Source organism: Python bivittatus, unplaced genomic scaffold, assembly GCF_059951505.1.
Source record: "Python bivittatus isolate LINGU-HERP-01145 unplaced genomic scaffold, Pbiv_v1 ctg000610_np1212, whole genome shotgun sequence".
Classification (NCBI taxonomy): Eukaryota; Metazoa; Chordata; class Lepidosauria; order Squamata; family Pythonidae; genus Python; species Python bivittatus.
Window position 1 is genome coordinate 33,589,268 of NW_028277088.1, and position 17,199 is coordinate 33,606,466.

The 17,199-nt window shown below is 36.5% G+C and overlaps 1 protein-coding gene across 4 annotated transcripts in view; it reads right to left on the reverse strand.

The window, feature by feature from the left end:
* Positions 1–14,447: 14,447 nt before the first annotated feature.
* Positions 14,448–17,199, reverse strand: part of CPVL (carboxypeptidase vitellogenic like) — a 43,035-nt gene continuing 40,283 nt past the window's right edge. For all 4 annotated transcript variants that reach the window (XM_025170078.2, XM_007433555.4, XM_007433553.4 and 1 more), the window contains one exon: positions 14,448–15,781. In XM_025170078.2, the coding sequence (XP_025025846.1) occupies positions 15,665–15,781 (117 nt within the window). In that variant the 3' untranslated portion in view covers positions 14,448–15,664. The remainder of the gene's footprint in view (positions 15,782–17,199) is intronic.

The following is a 17,199-nucleotide window of genomic DNA, read 5'->3' on the forward strand; positions in this document are numbered from 1 at the left end:
TTCTCTTGTGTTCAGACCACTCACCTCAACCAGAATGATCATTTCAAGACATTTTGAATGGGTGGTGAGACAGTGCCCCTTATGCACTGATTGGACAAAGCTGTGCTGACCAGAAAGGTTGAAGAAGTACAAGGAAAGAACAAGGCTTTGTCAAATTGTGAGTGCAATTTTTGTGGTTTGGGGAATGCTTGAGGAGTCGTCTAAGTAAGCAACTACTATGGTCTGGAGACACCTCCCCCCACCCCCCAAAAATATGAGATGTCTATGACAAGTAGTACTGGACTCAAAGATTTACAGTCCAGCTTCTTCAAAGATACCAGAAGGGGATCAAGATGCTTTGAAACAGGAATATCACCCCTACCCTTTTCTTTATGCAAAGGACTACAGAATGTTGTTTCTGCTCTCTAGAGAGCTGGGTAATAAAGCTTGAACAATCCTGTGGTGGAGGGTTTATGTGATGTTTAGAGAGCTGTTACAAAGGAATTCAGAAAGGTTAAAGGGGTTTAAAAAGGCATGCTCCAAAAGCAGAAATTCAAAAGTAAATGTAACAAACAATACAAATATTACTGGAGCAACAGCCAGAGATTCTCGCCTTTCAGAAGATTGTAATGAAGACCTTTGTACCACGGGTAATCAATTGTTCAAAACAGAACCTACCCAGGTTGCAAAAAAGATTTGATTTGTTTGTTTTTGGTCATTGAGTTGTCATATGTCGTATCTGAGTGCTACGATAAGGTAAGGACCATAAGACAGTATGATTACAATTGAAGGCCAATGTAATAGGCTTGTGTATATCATGCCACATAGGTATGAAGTAATCACAATCATTCAAAGACTTGGTACAACTGCTTCAAGGCTTCCTGAGGTCTTCACCTCACTAGTTACTCCAATCAGAATATCTTCTAATGCATACACAGGCTTCTGAAAAGAAATGCCCTCATTCTAACCCAAGAATACTTCTCTATATGCATTTCACAGGCTTAGAGAAAGTCCATGTGAAATTTCCAAACACAATATATAATCCATAAATGTTTCTAGAAAATTCCATTCTGATAACTGGTTTAAGAACATCATTCATGTTCAAAGTATGAAGCGAGTCATTGCTTTTTATTTCTGACAAAGTCTTCAACAAAGTCAAGATTTGTCTTATTGGGAACTACAGCAGTTGCCCTTGGCAGTAGTTATCCCAAATCTATGTAGCAATTTCTTTCTTCAGTAGAAACATGTTTGCTTATATTTGTTCATTAATACTTCTAAAATTCTCTAAAGAACCCGGTTATGGAAAAACACTCAACTGAATGAATTTAAGACTCCCTAAAAGTAAGTGAAACTAAAGATCTCCCACTGTAACTGAAATCCAACTGTGGTCTTAAAAAAGAGTCTTTGTTCCTAAAGTGCATTTAATTTATTGTTTAATATAGGAAAATTACAGCAAGTTCAACATTGCCTTTGTTCTAACACAAAAGACTATTTATTAAAACATTTACTAGAAAATGAAATGTCTATAAATTTAAAATTGTATAGACTATGAAACAGTTTATATATACTTCCTATGAGAAAATAAGTACAAAAATGCATAAATAATTTTCTTGTATCTGAAAGCAATTGTTACTTTAAGATTTCCATTAAAAGCTTCAAAACACCTTTATTGGTAATTATCAGGGAGGCCAAAAGAAAATGTGCTTGTTATTCTAGCAAGGTCAGTTATTTCATGTAGAACTTTAGTTTGGGGTCTTGTTATATTTTCCAACAGTTTTTTTTATTTAAAAAATCTGGACTACTCATATTTATGAGATCCTTTTAGTTGTACTGCAGTTAAATTATTTTAACTGCTTAAAAGCAGCCACCTCACAAAATACAGTACTGAGTCTCTGTGTTAATAATCTGCAGCATGAGAAAATAAGAGTTTCAAATTACTTTAATGATGGTTTGACATCTATTCTATTTCACTACAGTGATGTTGCAATTAAGCACTTCTTGATTAACCCTAAACAAGACTGCTGCATCTTTTAAAATTAAATATTCATGTAGAGCTCCCAAGGGAAAAAGTCTTTGGAAGTTGGATGTTGAGTATAAATTAGTTTAATATCTGCTTTTTGAGGGACCTTTTAAATTGGGAAGAAGCAAATTAGAGGACTGGAAGGTCTTTTACTTGTAGCTTGATGGTGGACATGCTGTTTGTTTTACAAATACTAATCCAGGTTCCAGGTGTTGTTACAGGAACTGTATTGGGAACAGAGCTAGAAAGAAGCAGGACTTGATTATTAGAGTTTACAATTAAGTTCTATACCATGCATACTATGAGAGTACACAATACAGTGTAAAATCAGTACCAGTTAAAACGTTACAATGTGGCTATGCAAATATCCACTAAGACCTCACCTTACAAAAGATGGTAGCATTGAACCTGCCTAATCTAGTGATCTTCCTTAGCTGGGATAGCTTGTCCCAGAGATCATGGGAGATGGTCCTTGCATTTGAAATCCCAAATTTTGCCAGCTTAGTTTTTTCTCCCACAGCCAGGTGCTTCCGCATTGGGTATGTGGTGTTCCACCTTCTCTCTACATCTCAAATCAACAACGGAAGGGCTGCTTTTTTGTCAAGATCTGATTACTCTTGATGTGTAGTCGAGAATAGAGAGCGAAACACAGCTTAGGCCCATTCCATTGTGCCACGTTGTCACCCTTGTCACTGGATTTCTGTGTCTTTGCTCTTGGTAGAGTAGTACAGACTGATGATGCTTCTTCAAATGTGAATTGCTAGTATGACATATCAGTTTCTGTGCTTGTCTTCTCCTGCTCACACTTTAGCACTGAGTGAATATTGTACAGCTATGGCCATCTGCCACTTTGGGCAAACCCTATGCAACGCTGCCTCTTCTATTCAGTATATCTGCACCTGTTTCAGGAATCCTGCTTGGATTCAGGATGGTCTTGTCTACCACCACCAGAGTAAGGGGACATCAGGGGAACATTTTTGATAACGGTGCTTCTGTCTTTTCCTCTGTACTCATGGTAGAACAATACATGGTCTTTAAAAACTTCTCATTAGCAATACACTCTTTGGGCTAATATGAATGAAGAGGATGTTTGCCACTTTCTTCCTGCACTGGAGCTGCTATTGCCAGAGGCATAACTTCCTCTGAATACAACAATATGCTTTAATGATTGTTCCAGGGCTGATTGTACAGTAAATTTTGGGGGGAAAGGAAATTAGCTAGTTAGGCCACTTATCAGACAAAATTCAGCTTCTACAATTATCTGTTCTTTTCACTGGATTCATAATGAGGATAAAACAAAATGGGTGTACAAGATTGGAAACAAGTTGGACTGGAACTCTGGTGCCTCAAACCAGACAAAGAGTTGTGTGACAACATGTACCTACAGTAATTATCATACTACTTTATGATAATATGAAAGATAAATTAACTGTGGATGTAAGTAAGCCTGTTCAAGCCTGTTTTATTCATCCTAAGGAAATGTAAATCTATTCCAAAGTACCCACTCCACTTGGGATCTGATTAAATCCAATGCATATTTTTCATTTACTAGAAGTGAACAAATCAAAGCCTCCTTCACTTCCTTTCCAAGTAATAAGTATCCCGTGGCAGCAACTTTGACCAATGCTTTATTTGAAATACAATACATTAAAATATTGAGTTCCTCTTATTTATTCCCATACATGAGTATCTACACTGAACATTAAATAAACATTGGAAATCAGATCTGACATAATCTACAATAGGTAGAAGATATTCACACTAGTAGAATACCTGTGGAATTTAGCCTAGGAATAGAAATAATTGTAAAATGTATATTTGGTTTCTCATTCTTTGGATGCTCAGTTTATTTCAGCCTGTTATCAGAACCCCAAATGTCAGATTCAGAGGGGGGGTTTCTTCAAAACATATTCATATGTTCAAAATATAAAAGTCTGCAAAAACCTCTATGATACTTTATAACCAAAACAGCATACATGCTTTATATTAATCACGATGTAATAGCAGACAGGGCTTAAGCCAAAATAGAATCATTTGCATGGCTACAACTCACAGATGTTTTCTATGAACTATTAAATCTTTGTTACTAAAAATCCTGGTGGGTTAAAAAGCTTTTCTGAAAGACTCACCCAAACTAGTTCAAATAAAATAATTGCATTGTTTATATGAAGGAGCTACGCCTCAAAAACCTTGATTCTCCATGGCCTTTGCAAAAATTTTCTGCAGCTGTTTCGCTCAACAATATGGCAGTAATTACAATTATCAGTATGAGTAGACAAGGAATACATATAGTACAACTCTATCTGCTACATTAAATATTCTTACTTTTACAAACTTAGAATCATGTGTCCAGAACTGTTTAATATTAATTTTATACTCCCTGAAAGATTCAGTATATTATAGGCCTGTGAAGCATGCTAAATGTAAATATACACAGAGAGTTGGGGAGGGAGAAAGAAGGAAATATGTTTGTATATCAGAAACAGACCAGATAGACTGACACTAGGAGTTTTAGTTAAATGAAAGTTTGCTAAACTTCAAAGCTTTAAAAGTTGTATCCATTATTGATTTATTAGAAAATGTATTTTTTGAAAAATCCTCAACATAGTATGAGGCTACATTAGCCACCTTAACATCTTGGAGAACAGGAGGGCGGAGCTGGCGTCGCGGCGATACGGCGGGCGATCCTGGGCTCCCAGGATCGCAGCCGATATCTCCCCCCCCGGATGGTCCTGATGGACCTAAGCCGTCCCGTAGAGATGGCGATCACAAAGGGCGCATCCTGCGGATCTCAGGGACACCGCAAGTCCCAGATTGATCCCAGGAGAAGCTCTTGAAGCCGGCGGAGGAGAGGCAGCCATTTAATGACTGCGAAAGCCGGGACAGCTCCAAAGGAAGAAGAAAGAGAGGGGTGTCAACCGGGTGAGATGGACCTTTACTACTCAACTATTCTTAGAGAACACCTTAAGTAACTTAAAGAGATTTTTAAAAACATCTTGGAGAACAGCTGGATATGAATTATTTCTATATCTTAGAAAAGAGTTTAGAAGAATGTTTGGGACCTTGTGTAAACAGATCACCTCTCTGCTTTTCATAAAAGTGCAAGCTCAAAACAGGTGTGGATGTCCTAAGAAGTCACTTCATTGAAGTTACTGTGACTCTTAAAGCAGCTGCAACACACACACACACACACACACACACAGAGTTTCACATATCCAGACATACACAAAAACAAGAACAGACACTGGAACGAAAAGTTTATCCAAGTCTTTTCAGGTGTATCTGCCTACACATGAGAGATTGAAATGTGATTTACACAGTTTACTAATGACAGTTGCTTTTAGGAACTAAAGATCCAATCATTCCATTATTCTGTCTTGTCATTAATATTATTTTTATTTGGTACGCACTTATTCCAAGCATAGAAGGACTTATTCTTCTGCCAAACAACAACCCTGCTCCTAATTCAACACTTTAATCACTAAACCACACTGGCTCTCATTTCGAAATAGGCATCTAATGAAAATCACAAACATATAATCTAATGAAAAAAGCAGACATTAATGAAAGTTGTCGGTCAAGCTTTAGTAAACAATAGCAAAATTAAGGAAGATTAAGCCTAGAGTTTTCTGAACGGGGGGGGGGGGGGCATGCACAAATCACCACAACTTGGATAGTAGTGACACAGAACTGAAATGTTACTGAAATGTAATAAAAGTGCTATGGTGGTCACACCTAAATGGTAAATCAGTCCCTATTATTATTATTACTGAACTACTGATCTTTATCTTAAGGAACAGCAGTATTTAAGAAGTGTCCCTCTTATGTCAAATGTTGCAAGGCAAAATATTTTTCCTACCCTCTATTATGAACAGTGGAGATAATGTGGTAGGTAGATCAGGGTTGAGAATTAGCCAGTTCACACTTATGCTAGGGTGTGCTTGGAACTACTGGTGTAAGATTTCCTCATAGGTAATATTGCAAAACACACCTGATGAGAAATGTTGATGAAATCTCTCATATATCACAACAGCTGCACTTTCACAAGAACTAATATGTAAAAAGTTATCAAAACTGAAATGAAAAAGTGGTTTGAGATAACCCAACAGTTGCAAACTGACAAGAATCTGAACAAAATTGCAGAAATATACATAAAATATGTAAAAAGGAAATTCATTTTCCTGAGAAATAGGATGCTTTCAAGAAGATTTTCACATTCTTTGGAGTCTATACAATTAATCAACAGAAATAACAGGAAGATATCAATCAAGAAAACAGAAAAGACTTCTGACATTTATAGAAGTTTGAAAGAATACAGTATCTGGAAGCTAGTTCCTTTCCACTTTATAGTCCCTTACTGCTTATACAAACTATTTATAACCTACATTTTCATTAAAAGGTAGCTACCAAGGTTAACTTAAGACAAACCCCACACACGTATAAAATCATCCAAACAAATACCAGTAAATATTGAAAATACAGAGCTGCAAATAGATTGCATTCTCATTTTCATATACCATTAGAACTTCAAAAAGGTGGTGATTAAAATCAATAGCCCAGCTAGTCCAGCATTGTGTGTCACACAATGGCCAACCAAAGCCATTCAGAAAGCTGATAGATGTGGAAAGAAGGATGACCGTCATCTTCCACTGCTGATATTCAGCAGCTGGTGTTTATGCCATCTGTGATTCTGGAGGTAGCAAATTGCCCTCAAGCCTAGATGCCATTGATAGTTATTGAAAAGGTCCTATCCTTTCTCCCTATTCATGCCACTGATGACCACTTCAAATATAAAGTCATAGTAATAATGTGAATAATGTCACTGGGCAACATGGCTGGAATCTGGGGCCACCAATCTTTAAAGTTGGGAGATATTACAATAGATGAGTTAAACTTACCAAACATTTAATCCATTTATTTTGTTCTTTTTTGAAAGTAGGGGAATTGCATAGCTGGAATTTGGTGCATTATACCAAATTCTGAGGGAATCCTGGGCTGCTCATCCTTGTTTTAGAGATTTGAACTGGGCTCTGAAAACAATCAAGACCCTTTTAATTCAAATAAATTAAACTAATAAATAAAAAGTTACCAAAAGTAAAGTGAATGGGCAACGGACATAAAAAATAGGCTGAATTTCCATCACACCCTTGAAGTCACCATCTGGACTTACTTTACCATACCCTGCAGACATCCCTGGATCTGATCTATCTTGATTAGTTCTTTTCCTTTCAACCAGCTGATTATATAATAGCTACCCTCAGCTCTGTGGCTTTAACTCCTAGAAGCAGATGTTTTTCTAGAATTGCAGAACAGTAATGAATATCATTTTGCCCATCAATGATATAAAACATTTAAAAGCAAAAGAGTAGTTTTCCTTACTTCTGGAAATCCAAACAAGTCTCTAAAGTATCTTCCATAATGAGAGAGAGAGAGATGAAAAGCTGCTTGAAACTAAACCATCAACTTATACACAGAAGCGTGTTTATATTGTATTTTGTTGTACCCAAGCATGCACAATGAGGACTTTGTTGACTGATCTCTGCCATTTCATTTTTAACTTTGAAATTATGAAGCAATTTAACAGACTCAAATCCATTAGCTTCTTAAGAAGAAACTGGTCATCTCTGGTAACTGATCAAAGATAAAACAGGTTTCCTTGTGGTGAAATAATACATCCACCTTCATTATTCAATGTACATACTGTACAGTATATGTAAATCTCTCTCTTATGACTTATAATCTTGCCTCACTGGAGCAGTGCATTTACAAAGCCTATGACTCTCATGTTCTTCTTGTCACATATCCTAACTGAACACCAGTGGTTTTCAACCTTGGATGTGTGGACTCACAAAATTCTGGGAGCTGAAGTCCACACATCTTAAAGTTACCAAGCTTAAAAAACAATGCTGTACACTAATGCTTGCACTCTGTACTACAATTTAGAGGACCAGGAATGGCCCCTGGTTTGCATGCTATTGACGTTTCTAAATCACTGGATCAGTCAGGAATTTATACTTTGGAATTATCAGTAGTTTGTTTTTATTATTTTTTGCTCTAAAAGACAAATATAATTTGTCTAGTATGGTTTAGTGGTAATATTTACAATTACAGTATCTATTAATATCCCAATTTGGATGTGCAGCATTTTCAACTTTGGAATCACCTAATCTTCAATGAGTGAGCATTAAATTTTATGACACATACAAAGAAACCTTCATATAGAATTCTGTTAGAGATAAATCAATTTGATATGTAAACTTTAATTGGCTGAATGGAATAAAGAAATTGAGGTGTCTATTTTGCCTGGACAATGGAAAGAGGTACTAATGTCATTACCAAAATCTAACTTCAACAGATCTTAGATTAAAAGCATTAAAAAGATTAAAAAACCCTTATGCAACAAAAAAAGTAGTTCAGCCTTATTGGACTTCATTGAGTTTATATAGAAAAGACTTCATTAAATTGTTGTGCTGTTATAAGATCATTTAAACAATATCCTATTATTGGGGGGGGGGAGGAAGTTATCACTTATTAATTCAACTGGGAGACAAGATTTAATATTCTCAGATGTTCATATTCATTTGAACAGGAATCTGGTAGTACTTTTTCTGTCTAACAAATTTTATTAAAAGACTAGCCATTCTATGTGTCTGATGAAGTATGCTGCAGTTCACAAAAGCTGATACCTTTTAATAAAATGTGTTGGCTGGAAAAAAGTATTATGAGAGTCTGATTTTTTGCAGTGATTTTTACTTTTAAACAGTAATGATTCAGATTGAACTCTGTCCAGAAGGTGAGAGATTTTTTAGAAAAATATAAAGAATTGGAGGAGATGGAAATGGAGGTCTCAGAAGGAACTTCACAACAGCTACAACAGATACAACAGAAGTTGGAAAAAGATGATACTGAACTAGGTGCTACAGGTTTGGCTTTTTCTAAATTTTTGAACTGATTATGGATTACAGATGTTTAACATGGAATATAAATGGAGCAAATGCCCCGCAAAAGTGAAAAAAAAAATCATTATTTGAAGAAATTAAAGCAAGACATTATTTGCCTACAAGAGACTCAGAAAAAAAAGATATAAAATATCTGACCTATAAATCCTGGGGAAAAGAATTTATTTCAGCAGATACCAAAAAGAGAAATGGATTTGTTTTGTATATTAACCCTCAACTAAATCCAGAACTTGTATTAACTGATGAACATGGCCAATTTGTTAGGGCAGAAGTTAACTTACATGGGGTTACAATTATGGTGTTGGAAGTTTATGCCCCAAATGAGGATAAAATGACTTTCTATAAACAATTTATGGAGAGATTAACAGATTTTTCATATGAAAGTTGGTGTTCACTGGGGGATTAGAATGGTGTGGTTGCCCACCCATTTGGATAGGATTTCTGAGAAAAATATTAAAATTACTCAAGGTAAACTACCAAAAGTTTGATTTGATTTGATGGACAATTTAGGATTGGTTGATATATGGAGACAGGAGGGGAGTATACCTATTTTTCAGAAAGACATAGATCCTTTTCAAGAGTAGACATGATTTGGATTTCAAGAGACTTGGCAACTAAAATTTCTAAAGTAGAGATTTTATCAAAGACCTTCTTAGACAAATACATAAATATAGTAAGATATTTCAGTCCATTGCCAGCAGAGCTAACATTTACCCCTTGCAGATTACAGGATTCTTGGTTTCTACATGTATAAGGCTTAAGTGAAATGTGACCCTTGTTCCACCACCAAAAGTTCTTCCAAGTATCTCTATAGGAATTTAAAAAAAAAATAGGGGGTTTTCTTGACAGACAAAGATGGAATCTATAAAGAACAAACCTGTAATGAAAGCAACTATGGTGTTTCTTGAATTACAATAGATCACGTGTGTTAACAGTCGGTATCAAAGAATGCTTTGCTTAAGTTGTAAAAAACGGTTAGCAATAATTGGATTTTATTTAAAGTACCCAACATTTCTTTAAAACAAACATCATCAGTAGGAAGTTATGGACAACACTTGCTGCCAAATTAAGTTCTAAGAGTATCAATCAGAAAATTGACTTTGGGCTGAGAAAAGAGCAAAGACAAAAAAATGTCAGGATATGTGAGCACCCCCTGATGGTTGTTTTATGTATTTAATTATGCATTCTTTTAAGACAGGCATTATTAAAGAGAAGCAATATAAGATCTTTGTAGTAACAAATAAGCTGCTTCTAACTTGAGCTGGGTCTGATGAGGGTAACTGAAAACCATTTTAAAACATGTTTTCTCAAAGATTAAAAAGGAATATTAAGTATATGCTGTAAACAAACCTTTGGGGGAACTTTTATTTCCTGCTATCTCTGCACCGAATGTGCTGTACCCAAATTAGGAAGGTCAATATGTGTCCCAGAGTCACAAGGAGTCAGGCAGCATATAAATTTAATAATTTATATGCAGCACCAACTCTGGCGCAACATGCCAAGGATGGAGAAGGAATGGAACAAAATCAGACCATAGTGACAGATGTAGGAGGAGAGACAAGTTAGTCTGCAGAGGCAAAAATCAGGAGTCCTTTCTTGACCAAAGTGTTTATTAAAAGGTATAGGTTTTTGTGAACTGCAGGTCATCAAAGCTTATGCCTTTTAATGAAATTTGTTAGTGGGAAAAGGTGCTACTGGACTCCTTGTGACCATATTAGAAATGGGCATGGATTTCTGGGACTTATAAGAAACAAAGAAGAAGAACAGACTCTTTCAATACATCAGCAAGGGAGAATCCTTCTTCAGATTACGGTGGGGGCAGGTAGAACCAAAAATCAAATCAAATTAAATATAATTAACATTATTATTTCTCATAGATTTAATAATTTCCCCTTCTGTCATATGGACAATTCCAGTTGCAATTGAGTGCAGTTGGCTGTGCTATTTATAAATCTACAATGTAGAAAATGCAATGTTTCTCTTTCTTATAATTCTAAACATTTCACCTGTCTCCAGGAAATGTAATATAAAATTCTGTTTCACTGATGGGGCTTAGTGTAAATTAAAGTATTCCTTAATTTATGTTACTTAGAAGAAACATACTTACACATCAACTAGTTTTCAAGAATTATATAGTATCTAACCTTCCTTTTCCTATTGCTTAGAAACCATTTTCAGGATAATCAGGTGAAAAGCTGAGCAAGGGCACTAAAAAAAAACAGATACACTACCAATAAACATATGCAATGAAAGATAAACCACAAGTAAATCAAACACACTGAAATTTCACAGGAGGGTTAAAAATAAAGCCTTGTTAACTTATTCAACAGGTTGACATCCACTTGTGACCACATAAAGCTGCAACATTCATCCTTTGGAAAGAATACATGTTTGTCTTTAAAAAAAACCCGATATAAAATGAATATTATAAAAGTAGTTTCATTTCCAACTCTACATTCTGCTTTACTTACAAACACTAAGAACATCTGCCACCCAGTGGTTATTCCTAACAGATGTGTGGAAATAGGTAATATTCACAGAGAAGGAGGAACATATGATCCAAGTTATATATGCATTTTTAGAATCCATTGTAGGATATGATATGGCTGGATCTTTTCATCTATTGGCATTCTACCAAAACCTGTATTACATAAATCAAAGATTATTTTCAGGTATAATTAAAACATCTTTCCAACACTCATATTTCTACTTTGAAAGAAAATATCGTCCATATTTTTGCTTTGCCCAGCAGCAGCTGCATTTTTATTCAGAAGAAAGTGTAAGCTGTTTCCTTTGTCTCTTACAATTATCTAGACTGGAAAGAGAATGAAGAGGTTGCATAGAAAAGTGAAATCTCTTAAGGGTTTTCTTGAAGCGTGGGCTGGAACCCGGGGTCAAAAAAGGGGGTTAAAATGGCAGCCACATCCATGCGAACGATGCCCTGCCCCTTTAATATGTGCATCTTGCACAGAACTCACATAAAAAGGGGCAACCACCATCTTAATTTTTTTTGCCCTCCTGGGGATGCCCTGACAAGTGCCCTCTAGGGAACCACAAACAATGTTGAAGAAGGGTCAACATTTTGTGTGTGAGACATCATGACACATGTACAAAAGGGACAGAGCTTGTGTCACAATGGCACGATGCTTTCATCATGTGCACCCTCTTCTCTCTCTCTCATACACACACAGGCTCTGCTTGGTGGGGAAGTGTTCAGTGGTTCAGTTTTGTAAATTATCAAACCATTCCACAAATTCTTCACGCATGCCACGTTTTGCTTAATTTCTTACAAAGGGGAAAAGAGCTATGCATGGTGATAGAAATGCCAAATGAACACGAGCGTTTCCATTCCATTCCATAAATTCTCAAGCATAAGAATTTCAGGAAATGGCTTCCCTTTGCTTTAGTTACTGTACTTCAGCAAGGCCTCTGATTGTACAATTCATGCCAGAATGTGGAATATATTAAAAATAATGGTGTGCCAGAACACTTGAGTATTCTTTACATTTGTTCATTATTTACAATGAACCAGAAGCTACTTAAGACCTGAATTTAGAGAAACAGATGGCTCAGAATCCCCATATCTGCTTCACTTACAGAGTAAAAGTAGTGGTAAAATTGACAGGAGAGGAAAGATATAACCGCCAGAATCAAAATAGAAAACCAAAACACGAACTATTTAAGATATTGCAGATTCTTGGTAGCTAAAAGTACCCATGATGAAACAAGTGCGTACCCCTCTGTCCTGCAGTCATTTAGTTTCCCAAATCCTACTAATGACAAGTTGCTTTGATGCTGCCAGTCCTCCGCTTCACTCCTCCCACTTAGTAGTTCCTGCAGACTCTGTTCCCTTTGTATACAATGCTGGCAGAAGAGGTGTCATTTGTGGCCTTGTTTTGGAAGGCTGAACAAAAGAAGGGCAATCACAGAAAAGAGAAGAGCTGATGGCAAGGAAGAGGAAGTTTCACTTCCTCTCTCAGAAGGGGTCAAATGCAGTGTTTTTCAAACCTGGCAACTTTAAGATGTGTGGACTTCAACTCACGGAATTCCCTAGCCAGCATGGGAGTTGCCAGGTTTGAAAAACACTGGTCAAATGGATACAAAGCAACCAACTTAGTAATAGGGCACAGGTTGAGTGGAAGCAACAGTCTGGCAGCAGTGGCTGCTGATGCTCTTCTCTGTGGATTCTGTCACTTGCAGTGGGTTGGTGGCTGCCAGTAACAAGAGCAGGAAGACGACAGCTACGGTGCCCAAAGGCAGGACTCCCACTTGGGCTGACTCCTCAGGTTCCACTAGCCATTTCTTCCTGGAAGTTTAAATAGAAGTCACCTGTCTCAGGCCAGAAGACACAACTGGAATTTGATGTTGTGGACACTAGAGCTAGATGCTAGGAATGGGGATAAGGCTCACTCTTTCCCAGACTGGTTGCTATGGGGACATAGCCAATAAAAAATATTTAAGTACAACTTGGAGGGTGCCAACCCACCCAAGGTTTACATTTCTCTCTCTCTCTCTCTGCAGAATTTTACATGTGTCCTGATTCACTATTTACTTCAGATGGTAGCATGGTCTGTTTGTAGCATTTTTAGTCTAGGGTAGAACCATATATGACTACTCCTCTTATCACTGGTTTCACACATCTCACTAAGCTATAATGGGGTTTAGCTACAGGATAAACCCAACTTTATTCTCTATTTAACTAACCACAGTGAACACATGATTTAGCATGAACCGAGTTTCCCTGGGTGTTACATATCACCCATTCAGATGCTTTTTAGTCCATTTTCCATTAAGGAAGGACGTTTGTATAGCATTTTAAACTGTCTGCCCTTTTTCTGGACTGCTGAACAGATGCCTGGCAGAAGTATTCGATCCATACATGGAAAAAAATTGAGATAAAATTCCTGTCATCTCATAAATGTACATTTTGATGAAGTAAAAAATGCTATATGCTGCTTTTTCATTGTTATTGTTCAATATGCTCCAAAAATGTGAGTATGGCTAAATATGATTATAACTATTGAAACCAACAGTTAAATCCAACGGTACAAATAATTACATATTTGAGACCACTATTTTCATGTTAATTTCTTAAATAACATGATTCCAGACAAGTTTTATAATATAATCGGCCTGCCTCCTTCACAGAATTTTAGTTTCCTCTTGTAATTAGTATGTTCTTTCCCACCAATTCTTTTATCTTCTTTTTCTCTTTCCCCATCAAAGAATTCTGTTAAGGAAAAAAAGGTTCATGCAGAAAAACAGCCTGGATTATGAGGGCTGAGTCAATCTCCTAGCTGACTTAATTAAATCTGAAATGTGAATTGCTAGTGATCAGTGTAAAGACTATGCCTGTCCAATTTAGTCAAGGATATAGCCTACTAAAGTTGTTCATATTTATTGTAGCATTCAAGTTTTAAATGGTAAGATGAAATTGCAAAACTAATTTGCTGGAAGGTATGTAAACAAACACGAAGGTAGACATCTGATCATATATTTATTATCTTTCATTTATTTGCTAGATTTATATCCAACCTTCCCTCCATGAGTTCAAAACAATGTATGTAAAGCTTTTCCCCCAATTTCTGCTACAAGCAGCTTGTGGTATAGGTTGTGCTGAGAGGTGGTGACAGAGCAATGTCTAGCCACTTCTGAAGGTGGATTTGATCTTGGATCTCTCTAGTTCTAGTCTACCATCTTTCACTTAGTTCAGGGAGAAACACGTGCAACACAATCCTATCCTTGTTCATATAGAAGTAGGTCTTATATAGTTCAGTAACAAATACTTTCCAATAAGTTTACATAAGATTATACTTTAGTAATTCAGTCATTCTTAATTGGAAGAAAAATCCATTGGGTTTGGTGCAACTCACTTGCTGATAAATGTTTTTTAAAGTTTTTTCTTATTCTATTGCCCCCGCTTTCATAAAAACATTCAATTAAAAATCATATTATGTGCTTATATGCTTTTAACTTTACAGTTGCACTAAATGCTTAAATAAAATAACTGCTTAACAATCTCAGCGTGAAAGCAGTATTTCTTATCTGAACCCAGCTTGTACTGGAAATTTATTCTACAGGTTCTGTTGCATGTCCCCTAGGCAGAATAGAAAAAATATTTTTTTACACTTCTCCATCATTCCCTCAACTAAGATTCACATGGAGATAAAGGACTCACATTTGAAGCAAAATACAACCACCAAAAAATCCACAGCTCACTTTGATTTGTACTGTAGTATCTAGAGATAAGCAAAAAAAAAAAAAAGGCAATTGCTGTTAAAATCCATGATTCCCATGTGCCACAAGGCATTCCTTGGAGCTTGCATGCGATATAATACATGTAGAAAAAGGGTAGGGCTTGCGTCACAACACTGCTTGCATCACTTTGACCCTCCCTTCGTGGATGCTGCTGGTTCTCATGCACACCATTTCACAAAATAGAATGGAAATGTTGGAAATGGCCATTAAGGATCATCTAGTTTGGATTCTGCTGATCAGGCCGAGGGAGGGAGGGAGAGAGAGAGGTGTGACATTTATTTTGAGAAGAAAATCAAGTTGGGTGAATGGCTTATTTACAGATCAAAACAGATTTTTCAAAGGGGAAAAAAAAACACCTCAAAATACTTCTAAACATCAGTTCCTCTGATGTGTATTGGTCAATGCAATCTCTTGAGGAGACTTTCCAAAGGATTTCAACATTCAAGTTTTATTTTCCATATCCACTTCGCTTCCATCCTTTTCCTGTGATAAATCTATCCATCATATCCAAGGCTCTTTCAGGTTGGTCATAAGGCAAGATGTGTCCTCCTCCTCGAACAATGACCTATAGAATTACATATAAAAAAACAAATTAGAGATATCCCAAAGGAGTGGGCGGAAAAATGCTCCAGCACATATTAAAATGCAGGTGCAGTAAGCAAAATTATCATGGGATGTGCATTAACAAAAATAAAGTAGAAACTACAGTTCAGAGTGGTGGCGGTATTCTTGTTCCTATGTTAACTATTACAAATTTCTATGAACAAATAATGTTTCAGCAATACTGAACAATGCCGAAGCCCTGTTTAGAAGCAATGTTAGAAGCCCTGTTTAATCTTTACCGAATCTTTCTACCAAAATGTGACTTTTTGCTTCACAAGCAGAATTAAATCTCCCTTTATATTGTGTGTGCGTGTCTGTGTAATAATTTTTTAATAATAAAAATTCTTAATTTTTATTAAGAATTTTTATTGTAATAGTAAAATCTAATACAAACTAAACTTAAAGAAAGATAATAGAGAGGAGTAAAAAGTCCAAGGAAAAAGAGAGAAGAAAAGAGAAGAGAAAAGAATATAATAAAGAGAAAATAAATATATAAAGAAGTTACTTTCAACCTTCATCACAAGTATAAACAAGTTCACCCTCTCTAAAGTTACAAACATTTATCTCTTCATCCCATTTCTTATCTATAAACAAATCCATAAACATCTTTTCAATCCTGGTATCAGTAGAAAGTCAATAAAGGGTAGCCAGAAGTAACAACGTACAGTGGTACCTCGGGTTATGAACGCCTCTACTAATGAACATTTCGGGTTACGACCAGCTTCGGCAGGAAAAATTTACCTCGGGTTACAAACTCGCCTCGACTTACAAACCGGATCCGCAGCCATTTTCCCTGCTGGCACGTGGTCGCGGCTTCCTGTGGGCGAGGTCACGGTAGCAAGGAGACGTTCGGTGAGGCTTGTGGTGTGTTTTGTGGTGTTTTGCGAAGGTTTTGGTATGCGTGTTAGCATGGCTCCAAAGAAAATGCAGAGCAGGCTTGGCAGGAGTAAGGCTCTGAAGAGAAAATTGCCTCGGGTTGCGACCAAATTCGGGCGGGGGGGTGGAACGGATTAACCGGATTTACATTGAACCCTATGGGGAAATTTGCCTCGGGTTGCGACCAAATTCGGAGGGCGGAACGGATTAACCGGATTTACATTGAACCTTATGAGAAACTTTACCTCGACTTGAGACCAACTCGAGTTGCAACCAGAGTCACGGAACGGATTAAGTTCGTATCCCGAGGTACCACTGTATCTTGTTTTAACCCTGATCAACTAAACCAACTTTATATTCCTTCTTTTTACTTCTAACAGTCTTAATCTTTAGTTCATTCAAATATTGTCATAGGATTTGAATTCTCTTCATTTCTTCTTTGTCTCATTGCACAAAGTTCTTCAAGGCTTTAACAAACTTCTTTTGTAAATCCAATAGTAAAAA